Genomic DNA, 16,337 nt, shown 5'->3' with positions numbered 1-16,337 from the left:
GATTATGCAAATAAGGTATTCATTAGAATAATGCACATTTTGGTGCATGCACCTGGCCAAGGGGTATCTTCACCTTCAATATGACTGTTTTTCTAATATTTAGAAACTGGTACGTTATATGCACCTACCCTATGGATATCTTCACCTCCAATATGACTGTTTTTCTAGTATTTAGGAACTGGTGTTTTACCCGTGTTTTTTAAGACTGGTACTTTACCAGTTTTTTGTAGCATTTAGCAACAGGTATATGAACTTGTGCGTAGATAGTGTCTATAATGAGAAACTATTATTCAATTGTGTTTTTCTTAGTGCTTTGGAAATGCTTTCTGCACAAGAAAGAAAATACTTTGACAAATTGAAAACATATAGCTGACGTATTCCGTACCATAGACGGTGTTGATTTATACGTTCACAATAGCATTGTTTTCTATGCCACCTCTGCCATGTCAGCTGCAAAAAAAAATGTCCTTTCAATGTAGTGCTTGCACCGAACAAGGTATGACATCTTACGGTAATAAGGTGCCATATAGGTACCAGGTAACACACCAACTATGTTACTCACAGGTGCAGTATAGTAGCAGGTAGCGCACCTAATATGTAGTAACCAGCTGCTCTTAAGACCCCTCCGAGGAATACTAGTAATGTTCTGGGGGGGGGGGGGGCGAAAACGCTAAAGGGGGGCGAAAACGCTAGTGATCTCGCCCCCCCCCCGGGGGGGGGGGCCAAATCCCTGGGGGGGGGGGGGGCAAAATCCCTTTCACACCGGTCGTGTACCACAACGTATTGTTCGCAAGAGGTCCTGGGCTCAAATCTGATCATGTTACCGACCATTCGCCATTTAGGAAAGGCAGTTTACACACTATTCTCACTGTAAAATTCGGTTGGGGATTAAATGTGTTGGGCTGCGCCTCCAAATATCGTGCCCAGCAAAGCACTGTTACTACGGCCTTAACCCTCAAACACCCGAGTGGGGTCTATTTGGACCCCAGGCGTACATTTTGAAGTGCCATTTCAACATTTTTGATCTGAAGAAAAAATCCTTCCGTGACTTTGTCAGTCAATATGTCTTATACCTTCTCCTAAGTTTTCGCAAAGATTGGTATAATAATGTGGAAATTATTAAGAAAATTTGTGTTCAGTCCCTCTGGGGTCCAAACGGACCCCAGCAAAAATGTGCAGTTTTTAAAACAAACTTTGGACGCTAAATCCTTAACCACTTATAGTATGACTACCAAACTTTCAGACAATAATAAGAATGTAAATCTAAATCCTCACAAAAATTTCTGTGTCATCAACTTGTAATGTGACGACATTATGACGTCATTTTACGTAACCAGGGCGGCCATCTTGGATTTTGACCAATGACGTCATGAAATTAGCATAAATTATAAATTTTAAGTCATGAAAATAACTTTGAATTTCATAGAATTTAATTGTTGTCAGAAAACAGGTGTAGTTTACCAGTTGTCAAATTTTGGCAAAAATATGCCTGTTAGAATATGGTTGCCATGGCAACCCCCAAAAATGATAAAATTTATTTATTGATCAAAAACTTTTGCGAACAATATTTTGTGATCAATTACCAAGTTTCATAGCTTTAGCTCTAGCCGTTCATGAGTTATGCGACATAAATGTTGCTGAGGGCCTCAAATTCCCCTATCAGGTCGGAATAGGTTTAGTGCAAAACGTGGTCCTTCTGAACTGTTGCATAAATTATGATAATGAGTTGGAATTAGCAACACCTTAACATCTCAAAATCTTCCTCTTACATTGACGAAGCCATGTATATACAATGATCGCCGATAAGAAATTGTACTGAGATTTTATGAACAAAACATTTTGGGGTCCGTCTGGACCCCACTCGGTCATTTTAGTCGCAAAAAAAGGTCGGGCGCTTGAGGGTTAAAGGGCTATTGTACCTTTTAGTAATGTATGCCATTTGCTAAAAGCTTCCCTATATTTCAATAGAAGCAAAATTGCATTAACAATTAATTGTTTAATATTATATCATTAATATATAAAATTGTGATCTATATAAACATACACTTAAGTTGAGGCATACCTTTATGCATTAGCAGGGAACAGAAAGCTGAAGTTGATGGAACGCAAAACACATGGACATCACCTGCAAATCTCAGTCTAAAAGATGGTGCGTTCTACTTTGTGCGCGTCACCGCCGTTAACGGTGCAGGGGCTTCAACTGTGCACGAAACTGACGGTTTGATAGTGGACACCAGTCCACCAAATGTAAGTATCGTTTATTATGTTGTTATGTCAAGTAAATATCCCTGCAATGTTTCGACAATATGTTATGTATATATTTTGCAATGTTACACGTTATCGGGTTAAGCGTATATTATAATCATATGTATCGCAGTGAAAGCTGGCATTTCAAAAGGAAAATATATCATTATGATATTATCTTAGATAGTAAATAGAATAGCCAGCTCTGCACAAAATTGACGAACCCCTCCATTACCAGACGTATTTTAAGAGCGAATGTCTGTAAGGGTCAAACAATGGTGGCAGGGGTCAAAAAATAGATTTGGCTCATATTTTGCACAGTGATAGTACTTGGTACACAACCCCTCAAAATAGCTTTCTTTCTGCTCAGAACCTCTCGTTGCTATGGTAGCAGGCCAAAGAAGTTTATGGGCCATTTTTCCAGATTTTGGCATGTAAAAAACATGAAAATTTGCCAACTTTAGGGCACTAATACTGATCAATGCTTTAACTTACAAACAAAAGCAGAATGTCCTGAATAGGGCAATGCCTGAACTTGCATTAAATAGCAGTAGAGTTAATCTTCTGTAAAATCTATGGTCATGGGCAACCTGAATGCAATACACTGTTTTCACGTTGTGAAAAAACTGAAATTTTGCCCAACTTTGAAGCACTGAAAGTCCGTAAGTGTAAAGATTTTCCACTTGCAATTCACACCAAATAATAACCCACTAAAGAGCTATTAGATGAATGCTTGCAAAGTTTGGGTTCATGTTTTGTTGCTACGCAATTATCCTTTAAAGTGGGTCAATTTTCATGATTTTGAGAAAATGTCATTTTTTGCTCTCTTTGAACTACTGTAAGTTCTAAACCAAACTTGTTCTGTTATTGGAATTTATTTGAAAGATAAACCAATATATTGTCTATCAAATGCATGCTTGTAAAGTTTGCGTTCATGTTTTGTTGCTACGCAATTGTCCTTTAAAGTAGGTCAATTTTCATGATTTTGAGAAAATGTCATTTTTTGCTATCTTTGAACTATTGTAAGTTCTAAACCAAACTTGTTCTGTTATTGGAATTTATTTGAAAGATAAACCAATATATTGTCTATCAAATGCATGCTTGTAAAGTTTGTGTTCTTGTTTTGTTGCTACGCAATTGTCCTTTAAAGTGGGTTAATTTTCATGATTTTGATAATATGTCATTTTGTGCCATCTTTGCACAATCATAACTTCCAAACCAAACTTGTTCTGTAATTGAAATTCACATTGAACCAATATATTGTCCATCAGACGCATGCTTGCACATTTCAGGTTCTTGTATTCTAGCAGAGTATGCACATATCTGAAGTAGGTCGTATTCCACTAATCTTGTTGTTGAAAAAAAAACAGTTACTGTAATACACATGTCACAGTCTTTGTTTTTTATAGAAACAATGTAACAAACACGCTATCACCATAAAGAAAAAAAAGTTGTAGAGATTCTACACAAAGTAATACTCGTCTTCAATGTCCCTCATCCCCTCTTTCATGCAGGGATAAATCATAATCCAGTGGCACAAACAAATGTCTCACTGATACCATAAGGCTTTTGCGTATGCCGCGGGATTAGCCCTACATAGGAGGGTGTGTCAGATGCATCCACTCAGAACTTCCAAACATTCTGATATCTCTGCAGCTACGCACGCTATGTATACTCGTGTATGACTACAGTCTACAGTCTTATGTTAGCTTCCCACAATATTGACTCTCAAAGACTTAACTTGTTTCTACTTTGAACAAATATCACCAATATCAGTGTGTCTTTCTATTCACAGTAGCATACATATCAGACAAACATGCGTTTGGTCAACTTCTGCAATGTCTGTGGCCAGTATTCATTTTGAACAATGGCAGGAACTTGGGTACTCTTAAGGTTTTTCCACAAATGCTGACTATACACCGGCAGTGATTATTGACGACACATCTACATAAAAGTGCTCACATTTCAGGGCTCACAGTTCAATCTTCAAGATTACCTATAAGTTCCTGTCCATGGTCAAAATAAGTACACAGAAATAGCAGAGGGTGTACATATTGTTCACATGAACATGGCACTGTAAGTGGAAAGATGCACAGAGTTTGATGAAAAACACAAGTTAAGTCTTCGGGAGTCAATATTTGTGGGGACGCAAGCATGTTTAACTTAAGTCACTGTAGACAAGGAGGTTCAACTGCAAATCTAGTAGAATGTTCAGAAGTTCAGAGTAGATGCATCTGACTTTAACAACGAGCATGACTGTGTAGAATCCCTTCAAATGTTTGTTTTTCTTTAGTGTGGTTACACATTGTTAGTGTTACATTAATTCTATAAAAATGAAGACTACCACGTCTAGTGTATCGCCATTGTCAAAAACAAGTTTTAGGATAAGTGCGAAAAACGACCTACTTATAGGGACATGTACGTATTCTGCTAGAATACAAGAACCCCAACTGTGCATAGTCATGCAGTTGATAGACAATGTATTGGTTTATATTTCAAGCAAATTTCCGTTACAGAACAAGTTTGGTTTGGAATTTATCACTGTGTAAATATAGCACAAAATAACTATCAAAGTCACGAAAATTGAACTACTTTAAAGGACAATTGTGTATCAACAAAACAAGAACTCAAATATAAGCATATATCTGATAAACAATATATTGGTTATTTCAATTACACAACAATTTTGGTTTAGAATTTATGATAGTTCAAATATAGCAAAAATGACATATCATCAAAGTCATGAAAATCAGCCCACTTCAAAGGGAAAATGTGTACCAACAAAACAAGTACCCAAACTTTACATGCGTGCCTTTGATAAACAATATATTGGTTTACATTCCAAGTAAATTCCAATAACATAACAAGTTTGGTTTGGATGTTATGATTGCGCAGAAATGGCACAAAATGACATATTATCAGAATCATGAAAACTGACCCAAAATTGCATAGCAACAAAACAAGAACTTTACAAGTATGCATTTAATAGACAATATATTGCTTTATCTTTCAAATAAATTCCAATAACAGAACAAGTTTGGTTTAGAACTTACAATAGTTCAAATATGGCACAAAATGACATTTTGTCAAAATTATAAAAATTGACCTACTTTAAAGGACAGTTACGGAGCAACGAAATAAGAACACAACTTTAATAAGCATGAGTTTCATAGACAATATATTGGTTTATATTCACCCATGTCCAGTATCAGGGTGAAATGCACGAAGTTGTCCTAAGTTAATTTAGATGGCAGAAGTTGTCCAAAGTTGTCCGAAGTAATAACGTCATCCTAACCATTACGTCATCCTAACTTTGGACAGTCAGCCGGGTGGTGTACGAAGTTGTCCAAAGTTGTCCGAAGTTATGACGTCATCCTAACAATTACGTCATCCTAACCTTAGACAGTCAGCCGGGTGGTGTACGAAGTTGTCCGAAGTTATCCGAAGTTATGACGTCATCCTAACCACTACGTCATCCTAACTTTGGACAGTCAGCCGGGTGGTGTACGAAGTTGTCCGAAGTTGTCCGAAGTTATGACGTCATCCTAACCATTACGTCATCCTAACTTTTGGACAGTCAGCCGGGTGGTGTACGAAGTTGTCCGAAGTTGTCCAAAGTTGTCCGAAGTTATGACGTCATCCTAACCATTACGTCATCCTAACTTTTGGACAGTCAGCCGGGTGGTGTACGAAGTTGTCCGAAGTTGTCCGAAGTTATGACGTCATCATAACCACTACGTCATCCTAACTTTGGACAGTCAGCCGGGTGGTGTACGAAGTTGTCCGAAGTTGTACAAAGTTATGACGTCATCGTAACCATGACGTCTCCAAACTTTTTACAGACATTACAAGTTGTACAATTTACTCGGGATGGTGGTTAACGTTCAAATTTATTTGATACAGAGTTCTCCTAATAAACTTTATAACGTTAATAGAGTTCTGTTGCAAGAAGCGCATCAACTTTGAGGTTGATGTCTATCATAACCAATGAATATGAAGAATACCTACTTAGTTAAGTTGCTATATTAATGCAACTTCTAAAAACTTTATGTAATGTGCAAAAACTGGGACAGTCAAATCATATTAGGCTATTAGGCTTTACATGTCTATTTCCCTTTGACTGTTCGAACTTGAATTCGAATTCGAAAAAAAATGGTTCTCGAACCAAACTGTCACGTTCTTTTTATTTATAAGGAAGTACGCTTGCTCATAGCAACAAGCAACATAATGCTTCTCACGTTACAAGAGGTATTCTTATATCACCGGCCATCCAATATAAATATCCTGAGAGGAGGATGAGTTTTGTTGAGAAGACTAGAAGGATAGAGAAATGATCCCCGGTGAGGCGCTACGCTTGGCCATTACAGATTCTTGCCACGACTACGTTCGCGCACTGATTGACAATTATCTAGACTAGAGAAGGTCCTTGAGGGCGGAAACAACAGTAGTCCTGATAACTGTTATTGTTCACACTGTTTCGCGGAAGCAGACGGAGATGGTGGAATTATGTTTACGACACAAAAAAAGGTGAGAGGCATAGAAAAATATATGCCAGCCATCGTAGCTGCTATCTAGACCAGCGGCGCACTGGCACTGCCCTGTACAAGACAACGGAACTAGGAAGTCTACATTGTATATAGTCAACGATGCCACGCCACTGGACGTATGTCTATGCGGCCCATCTGTAGTAGACCTAAGACCCGTGGACTTGCGGGTAGAAACTGTACCCTACTACTATAACAAATGATGAAATTACTTATACAATATTAGAAGTCGAGAAATCTGTACAAACATTTTTAACATGGTGCAATTGGTTTTAAAAAAGCAGGGTAATTACTTTCTGACTTATAAAAGTGATAAGAATAAGAAATGGACATTGAAGGACATGATATTAAAAAAAGTAGGTAATTAATAGAGAGTTAGGAAAACTGGCGCTTCAATTTGTAACTGATAACATTTGCAAACACTATCACTCCACGATAAGAAAAGTCACTGTGATAGCACAAGTGCACTGAATTCTGTCAGGTACATTGTATGCATTTGTATTTATTTAGGTGGGAATGTGGTTAAAGGAGTGAAAATAAATGAAGTTTTTTAGAACTTATGAGCATTGATTGTTATTGGTTTATTTGCATCTATTTTTCATTCGTGTATGTGCGTGTATGCTGTGTATTATATCTATTTTACGTTTGATGCTTTCGATAACTAACAGTATGTACATTAAGAATTTTGGACAACTTTGTAATCTTGGCTAACATACCTTAGCCACTGTCCGAGGTAAAATGACATCACCCAACTTAGCACAACTTCGGACAACTTCGTACACATACCATCCTACCCTGCCTACTGTACGAAGTTAGATGACGTCACGTAACTTTGCACAACTTCGGACAACTTCGTACACATGCCACCCTACCCTGCCTATTGTACGAAGTTAGATGGCGTCACGTAACTTTGCACAACTTCGGACGACTTCGTACAATTGCCATCCTACCCTGCCTACTGTACGAAGTTAGATGACGTCACGTAACTTTGCACAACTTCGGACAACTTCGTACACATGCCACCCTACCCTGCCTACTGTACGAAGTTAGATGACGCCACGTAACTTTGCACAACTTCGGACAACTTCGTACACATGCCACCCTACCCTGCCTATTGTACGAAGTTAGATGACGTCATCCAATAAATGATTTGACGTCATCTGTGACTCCTGATATAGCCTCAAAGCCAGTAGGAAACGGTTGTAACTTCGTACAACTTCGTACAACTTCGTACAACTTCGTACACCCTAACTTCGTGCACTTCACCCTGATACTGGACATAGCTCTTTATATTTGATGTAAGTTTCAATAACAGAACAAGTTTGGTTTGGAAGTTATGATTGTGCAAAAATGGCAAAAATGACATATTATCAAAATCATGAAAATTGACCCATTTTAAAGGACAGTTGCGTAGCAACAAAACATGAACGCAAACTTTACAAGCATGCATTTGATAGACAATATATTGGTTTATCTTCCAAATAAATTCCAATAACAGAACAAGTTTGGTTTAGAACTTACAGTAGTTCAAAGATAGCAAAAAATGACATTTTCTCAAAATCATGAAAATTGACCCACTTTAAAGGATAATTGCGTAGCAACAAAACAAGAACCCAAACTTTCCAAGCATTCATCTAATAGCTCTTTAGTGGGTTATTATTTGGTGTGAATTTCAAGTGAAAAATCTTTACACTTACGGACTTTCAGTGCTTCAAAGTTGGGCAAAATTTCAGTTTTTTCACAACGTGAAAACAGTGTATTGCATTCAGGTTGCCCATGACCATAGATTTTACAGAAGATTAACTTTTCTGCTATTTAATGCAAGTTCAGGCATTGCTCTAATCAGGAAATTCTGCTTTTGTTTGTAAGTTAAAGCATTGATCAGTATTAATGCCCTAAATTTGGCCAATTTTTATGTTTTTTACATGCCAAAATCTGGAAAAATGGCCCATAAACTTCTTTGGCCTGTTGCCATAGCAACGAGAGGTTCTGAGCAGAAAGAAAGCTATTTTGAGGGGTTGTGTACCAAGTACTATCACTGTGCAAAATACGAGCCAAATCTATTTTTTGACCCCTGCCACCATTGTTTGACCCTTACAGACATTCGCTCTTAAAATGTAGATTTACATAGATTTACCTTAACGTATTTGCATTTACCATGTGACTGTTTCCAGATGGACAATGTGAGGATCGGGGTGACATCCGGAGAGCCTGAGGAGCTGAATGACGGCTATGTTCTCCACACAGACCTACAGGGTATACAGGCGTCCTGGATGGCTACTGACGCTCAGAGCGGGGTGGTGTCCTATTGGGTAGCTGTAGGAACGACACCAGGTCAGAACGTCAATTTTGTTTCCTAATTAAGTTACTTAGTGCCATTTGTTTTTTCATGCAGCGTACACTGGTAGTATTTTCTCAACATCAACATATTTTGTGGAAAAAATGTGTCAATTTGTGTTTTTATCTACCATATGGTGTTCAGGTGGCAATGATGTCAGTGGCTACCAGAATCTAGGCCCTGGAGCAGATGGTTACGTCGGGAATCTCAGTCTTCAACTGACAAACAAAACAACCAACTCACCTATCTACTATCTAACGGTGAAGGCTGAAAACGCTGCTGGGAGCTTTTCAAGGAACATCACGTCAAGGTAGACATGCACAAAGATCACAGTTCTAGGCAACAGATACACAATTGACAACAGAGCTCCAAGTATCCATTCCATTTTCAGTAATACATCTAAGTATGATGAGCGATATACACAAATAGGAAAGGGCATCATTTAATGTTTGACTGCATTGGCCTCCAAATACGCAGTTAGAAAATTGTGCCAACCTTGTTTTTAAAATCATCACACGTTGCCGGGGAAGAGTTATCTTCTTTCTCAAGTCAAATGTAAACGGCCAGTATCGGGTCGTTACAATAGATTTACGTTGTATACATGATTACACTCAGTCCTATAAAGGTAGTCCGAGCTGACCAGGCCGGGACAGTGACTGACGGCTGGGAGGCGTGGTCTACTGTCACAGTCCAGGTAAAACTCCATTTTGTATAAATGCTGGAATGCGTCAACTGTCACAGTCCAGGTAAAACTCCATTTTGTATAAATGCTGGAATGCGTCAACTGTCACAGTCCATGTAAAACTCCATTTTCTATAAATGCCGGAATGCGTCAACTGTCACTGTCCAGGTAAAACTCCATTTTGTATAAATGCTGGAATGCGTCAACTGTCACAGTCCAGGTAAAACTCCATTGTGTATAAATGCTGGAATGCGTCAACTGTCACAGTCTAGGTAAAACTCCATTTTATATATAAATGCTGGAATTAGAAAATTCTTCAAATGACTAATGTTCTAAAATCAAAGATTAGTAATAAGCTAAGCATTTCTTTTTTTACTATCATTGAACTCAGTGTTGAACTCATTTCCCAGTTCAGCGGATTTGAGAGTGAGCAGCACGGCATCATCCATTACGAGTGGTCGGTGGGGACGGAGCCGAGACTGGACGATGTGCAGCCGTACACAGCAGCGGGGATTGTGCTGTCGGACCATACTGATAATCCTGGAGGAGGTGTGGTATAACCTCTATCATATCTAAAATAAAAGACTTACAGATATTTCTGTAGCTACAAAGATTTTTACATACTTAGATGAAACACATATTAACGTCTTATACTCAAGTGAAAATTCATTTCCGTGCCGTTGGTAGCGAAATATGGTCATTGGTGTAATGTCTTAAATGGCCATTCCACTCCAGAAGCGAGTGTCATATTCTGATGAATTATAATTTGTGAGTAAAACGGTACACCCGACGTTTCGTGGGATAACCTCTTCTGTCTTTTCGACGATAAACACTTTTTCACAAGTCCAAGTACCCCCGCACGGACCCGCTTCTAATGTACTGCGCCTTATGATTTTACTTCCACCACACTTTCTAGCTAACGATATAAAACTATATATTTTATGACCACATTTAAACTGAACAGCAACACCTGTTAAAATCAACCAGAATCACCTTTAAAAAGGTGACAAACGGTCACCGAAACGTTGGTTGTGTAAAAAGATTATCTTTATTCATTTAAGGAGTAACCTGGATACATATTGGCTGATATAGACTTGCTTGCCCACCGATCTCGCAGGTCTCAGTAGCCACGGACAGGCCCAGTCCCTCCTACCCCTGAGCCCCGGTGTACAGTACTACGCCACAGTCCGAGCTATCACAGGTGCCGGTAACGTGCTGGACTTCTCTACAGACGGGTTTACTGTGGACATCAGCCCGCCGGTCATACAGATAGACAGCGTCGGTGTACAGATCGGAAACAACTCCTTCGAGCTTGATTGGGAGCGTTCTCATTACCAGAAGTCAGTCGATTCTATCAGTGCAAACTGGTAGGTAAAATTTATTCAAGGCCCAATGTAATTTTTCATGATTAATAATTGTCCCTGAAAGAAAATAATTGCACTCTAATGATGTGGAATTCGTGGCTTTGATGACCAGTTGGCAAGCTTTAACACTATTTGTTTGCCCACAGGCATATCATGGAATCAAAGGATGCGGTGGCCTACTCGTGGTTCTGTTACGGAAGTTACCCCGGTGCCTGTGATGTTTACCCAGTCACGAATACAACAGACACGTCGGTACCTAACTCTCTGGTGAAACCTATCAGAGACGGGGCATCAAATACCCTTACGGTGTCTGCAATGAATGTGGTAAGTCATATCCTACCTACATATAAAAACTTTTAAAATGTTGGCAATCGGAACTTATTAGAATTAGTACTTTACTGAAGCATATCATTACTACTTCCGTTGGAGTTTTTCCCCTTTGAAATCCAAAATTATATATTTAGAATGCACCTTATTCCAATGTCTTAGTCAGAAACTGACAGAGATCTCGTCTCCCGAGATGACAAGAGCCGAAGAAAGAGTCAGTAAACAAGGGATGTATTGTGAAGCCTTGTGAAATGTAGCATTTGGGAGGGGGGCTGTTAATTCAACGCTTGTATCACATGTTCTTCCTCTTACCAGGTTGGTCTTTGGGGACGTGCTATCTCGGGCAGCTTGACTGTTGACGAGACGCCTCCTGTTGCCGGTGAGGTTTTCTGTCCCCAGTTTATACAAGACTCCAGTGAGCTGTCCTGTCACTGGCACGGGTTCTACGATACGGAAAGCACCATCCAGTACTACATGTTTGGTGTTGGGGAAGCTGAGGGAGATGACTCCATCTTTAACTTCACACGGATCCCCAGTCATGAAACTCACTATAGTCCTAGGGGTGCGTGATCTTACCCGACCTCTGATTGCAATTTATACAAAATCATGTTGTCTCAGGTGAATACTTAATAATAACATAGCTGATTTCATAATATAATACCATCTTTCCACAAGCCAGGTACATTACAGGTAAGGAAAAAATGGCATTTACAGTGTTTACTATTTTTCAGGTATAACAGTCATACATGATGCGATCTACTACGTCACTGTTATTGGCTACAATGCTGTTGGGGACTTCCAGAAGGCCTATTCTGGACCAATCGTAATAGACAATACCCCGCCAATAGCTGGTCAAGTTGTAGAACTGAGTCGAACTGAAGAGGTCAATAGGACTAGCAAAGAAGGAGAACGCGTGGTTACCTGCACATCCAGACAAGGTTGTTGGTTATTTCTAAAACTTTTATGACAAAAAAACTAGACCAAGTTAATGGATACAATATATACTGGTCTTAGTTGCAAATGTACAGCTCTTACTGATCGGCACACCAAATCAGTGTGTGTCCTCATCAATGTCCCTGTACATCCCATTCCACTGTGCCTTGTCTGCTGCCTGGTTCCGCAGCCATTTAAGCATGTAAGGTGCCATCTTGACATTCTGATTGAAATACAGTTTCACGTCGTCAATCAGGCAGTCTAAAAGGCCTTCGCGGGGCCTACCCAGCCAGGTTGCCAGTTTCTTGCTGAAGGCGATGTTGACAGCCTTTTAGGCAGGTGGTGACTCAGACATAGAATGTGTCCAAAAAGGTGCCATCTGCGGCGGTGTACTTCGTTGTGTAGTGGAGACGTTTTGCACTGCTTGTAGATGTTTTTGTTGCTGATGAAGTTGGGGTAGACGTAGCCGGCTATGCGCTTCAGCTGCTTGCGGTGTCATCTGAATAGTAATTCTTGTAAAGAATACCACATGTTATATGGCCCTATAAAAAGAGTTAGCTATCTATTTGCTAACTGAAAAAAACCCGCGTTGCACTTGTGAAACGTTGTGCACTTATTTATTTGTTTTTTAGTTCATTTTTGTTCCTTTTACGTTTTCACAAACAGAATGTGCTGCTCTTGATGTGAATTGTCAAAAATCTCTTACTCAAGTTGCTGTGGCATGGGAACCGTTTCCTGACCCCGAAAGTCCCATCTCACGGTAAGACTATGGTCACTCGCTAAAAATACACCTAGTAAAACATGCTCTATGCCTTCTATTAACTTCTAACTGAATCATAGTGAAAGAAGGTAATCAGTATAGATTTTTTTTAGTTTCTGCAACTTTTTACAGTAATGCACGGAAATGCTGTGACATTGGTGATAAAAATGAACGTTTTTGATATAATTCCTTGTTGTGTGATGGCTTTTTTTTTAATTACTCCAAATAGATACGAAGTAGCGCTCGGTACAAGTGCCGGTGGAGGTCAGCTACGAGACTTTATACCAGTGGAAACAGGACAGAATTTCATCGTTATATCAGGCCTGGACCTGACAGATGTCCGACAGGTCTTTGCTACAGTACGTGGAACAAATGCTGCGGGTAAGGCACGTTTTGGTCGTCGGCTTTACCTCTAAGGTCTCTAATTAGATGGGCATTTGTGCTTTCAGAAGACGTGAACGATTAGGGTAATATCATATAATGGATAACTAAATTCCTTTTCGTTTTTTTTACGTACGATCTCAGGTCTATTAACCGTCTCCACCTCAAACGGTGTTTACATCAGCCGTGTGAGTTCCGGACTGCCGCCACTGGGGGACACTAGGGTTTGGGATGGAGAATATCCAACTAAGGATCTGTAAGTACAGCACTTAAGTTCATTATTAAAGGGTGTCAATGTATTTAGCGAATCATTGTTCTCAAAGATCTTTTAGGAGTAAAGGAAATAGAATTCTTGTAACTTTATATGGATGTATTTTTTAGGGATTATCAAGACCACAATGAGGAGTTGTCTGCCCACTGGGACTTCAGCGGAGACCCGTGTCCCATCTCTAAGTACGAGTGGAGTATCCTGAAGGTGGACGGTACCGTGATGCAGCCTTTTACTGAAGTCCCTCCAGGTAGAATGATTTATCTTTACTACCAGAGGACACAGCAAAGCTAAGTCAATGAAAGACACACTTTGTTGTTGTTTTTTCGGGTCAAGAAAATATCAAATTTAAATGAAAATCAAATTACATAAAGGGTAAAAGTCGTTTAATCTTTTTTAAGCATCAACGGATAGCCATTTTAAACAAACTCAAACATCACTATAAGGAAAAAAAAATTAAACATAGGAATATATATTAGTTTGATTAGGGCAGCGTTAATACACTTACTTGTATAACTTACTTATTGAAGTTAGTTGACTAGAAACTGTAAGGTCAATATAAAATCAAGCAATACGTTATTAGTTTAGCAAATACAATTGGAAATTTTCATCACGTGAAATGGTTATATGATTGTAACCTAATATTCTGTAAAAAGTTACCTTTTGAGTTTATCATCAAACCATCTATGTTTATTGTTGAAAAACAACTAATCATTAACAATGGGTCATAATGTATAGTAATACGATATTTCATGCTTTCATACGAAGGTCAAACGTCTGGCAACAACGATGAACTGCAGATGCATGACGGTGAAACGTTCTTCGTTGCTGTAAGAGCTACAAACGAGATGAACTTCACGTACACAGTCAGGTCGGACGGCATCACGGTCATGCTGGAACCGCTCATTCCTGGGGAGGTGGGTCATCCTGCTCCGCATTTGTAATTTGAGATAAATGAATCAAAAGCTACAACATAAATAGCAATCATTTATTGATAAAGAAACAACTTTTTTTAAATCCAGTTGAAACGAATTAACATTCGAAGAAAACCAACATCGTAATGTAATATTAACATGATGGACGGTAAAATATTGGTCAACTGAACGGATCTTTTAGTGCGAAAAAATGTTGCTGTTTACAATGTACGTAAAAGAAAGTACAAAATAGGAGGCAGAAAATGCTTACGTGGGACAAGATGTATACCATATAGGGTTTCTCTATTTAAAACTGAATTTACGTGCATTTAATTAATGAGGGACATTATTATTGAAGTTTTATGAATGATTGACTGAAAGAAAACACAGCCAACACCACTAAAAACCAAAACTAATTCAAATGTATTTTCAGGTTCGCGATGGAGGTATTGTAGGATATGACCTCAACTTCCAACCATCAATCACGACACTGTCTGCGAACTGGGACAGTTTTGGCGATAGAAGGCAGCAAGGTGAATCGAGAACCATTTCTAGTTCTTATTGATGTCTGTGCCTATTCTTGTCTATGCATGGATGTATAAATGACATGTAAGCTTTAAGGAAGCTGGATATCTGTCAAAGGTATTTGAAATGAAGAAATCTAATACTAGACAGGTGATGAAAGTAATAGCCATTCGCCGATTTCGTATAGAAAATGTATTAGGAATCCTAATAAATTCAGATTAGCTTTAGATTCGTACACATCGATATGCATCTGGTGTACCTGTTCGAAAATCACTTCATATCAATCGACGTGTATTAATAAAGGCGTATTTTTGCATTTTGCAGCCTGCAGCACATTCAAATAACTAGAAAAAAAAAGTTTATATGCGCAAACCTTGGCAAAATGCCAGCTTTTTTTAAAAGCATTGTTTATAATATTTTTCGCTTTTTTTGGCTTGACAAAATTTTTGTTAACATGTAATTTTTTTATACTGATCATAGTAAAAAGAACTGTTTACCGGCGTCTTTTATTGACGTCATGGTCGGTATATTAGTAACACTCTTGATTATGTTAACATGATTTACTCAAATGTGTTTCATCTAAAGGAAAACTTGACGATGACAAAGAACAGACCATAGAGTACTATGAAGTAGCCCTTGGGACTGACCGCCGCTTCCCGAGAACCAGGAACAACGTACATCCGTATGTCAATGTGGGGCTGAACCAGACTCACACGTTTGAATACTTACAGGTATCCATGCCAGGATTTTGTGTTTCTATATTCTGGACTTTGCTCTTTGACATGGTAGAATTGCTGTCCTTAAACCTGGGGATTTCTTGCCCAAGGTAAGAACAATAAGGAAGTGCTCCCACTGTGACTTGTCCAGCAGTTTGAATAGTGGATTGACCCCCATAACCACATAAACTCAAAAACATCCCAGATTGTCTACCAGCTAGAAACAATGGTCAGAGACAGATTAGCATATTACTGGTCACAGATTCAAATACTGTACTGGTTCAAAGTACTGGTTTTCATAGGAACATTATCAAATCATACAGAATGATCTTAACATTATA

General features: G+C 38.8%; 2 protein-coding genes across 2 annotated transcripts in view; both read left to right on the top strand.

Annotated features, from left to right (window-relative positions):
- Window positions 1-9,841, top strand: part of LOC118430254 — a 45,223-nt gene extending 35,382 nt beyond the window's left edge. Inside the window, exons 37-40 of the mRNA XM_035840964.1 lie at window positions 2,079-2,247; window positions 8,963-9,122; window positions 9,271-9,436; window positions 9,742-9,841. Coding sequence (XP_035696857.1) covers window positions 2,079-2,247; window positions 8,963-9,122; window positions 9,271-9,436; window positions 9,742-9,841 — 595 coding nt within the window. The remainder of the gene's footprint in view (window positions 1-2,078; window positions 2,248-8,962; window positions 9,123-9,270; window positions 9,437-9,741) is intronic.
- A 174-nt stretch (window positions 9,842-10,015) lies between these two features.
- LOC118430253 overlaps window positions 10,016-16,337 on the top strand; it is a 7,961-nt gene continuing 1,639 nt past the window's right edge. The window contains exons 1-13 of the mRNA XM_035840962.1: window positions 10,016-10,028; window positions 10,219-10,357; window positions 10,926-11,175; window positions 11,319-11,496; window positions 11,815-12,061; window positions 12,231-12,437; window positions 13,099-13,192; window positions 13,422-13,573; window positions 13,718-13,829; window positions 13,955-14,091; window positions 14,610-14,758; window positions 15,189-15,288; window positions 15,866-16,011. Coding sequence (XP_035696855.1) covers window positions 11,326-11,496; window positions 11,815-12,061; window positions 12,231-12,437; window positions 13,099-13,192; window positions 13,422-13,573; window positions 13,718-13,829; window positions 13,955-14,091; window positions 14,610-14,758; window positions 15,189-15,288; window positions 15,866-16,011 — 1,515 coding nt within the window. The 5' untranslated portion in view covers window positions 10,016-10,028; window positions 10,219-10,357; window positions 10,926-11,175; window positions 11,319-11,325. The remainder of the gene's footprint in view (window positions 10,029-10,218; window positions 10,358-10,925; window positions 11,176-11,318; window positions 11,497-11,814; window positions 12,062-12,230; window positions 12,438-13,098; window positions 13,193-13,421; window positions 13,574-13,717; window positions 13,830-13,954; window positions 14,092-14,609; window positions 14,759-15,188; window positions 15,289-15,865; window positions 16,012-16,337) is intronic.

The sequence above is a fragment of the Branchiostoma floridae genome, chromosome 14 (assembly GCF_000003815.2).
Source record: "Branchiostoma floridae strain S238N-H82 chromosome 14, Bfl_VNyyK, whole genome shotgun sequence".
NCBI lineage: Eukaryota > Metazoa > Chordata > Leptocardii > Amphioxiformes > Branchiostomatidae > Branchiostoma > Branchiostoma floridae.
The sequence above is the reverse complement of the archived record's forward strand: the minus strand, read 5'-3'. Positions and strand labels throughout refer to the sequence as shown.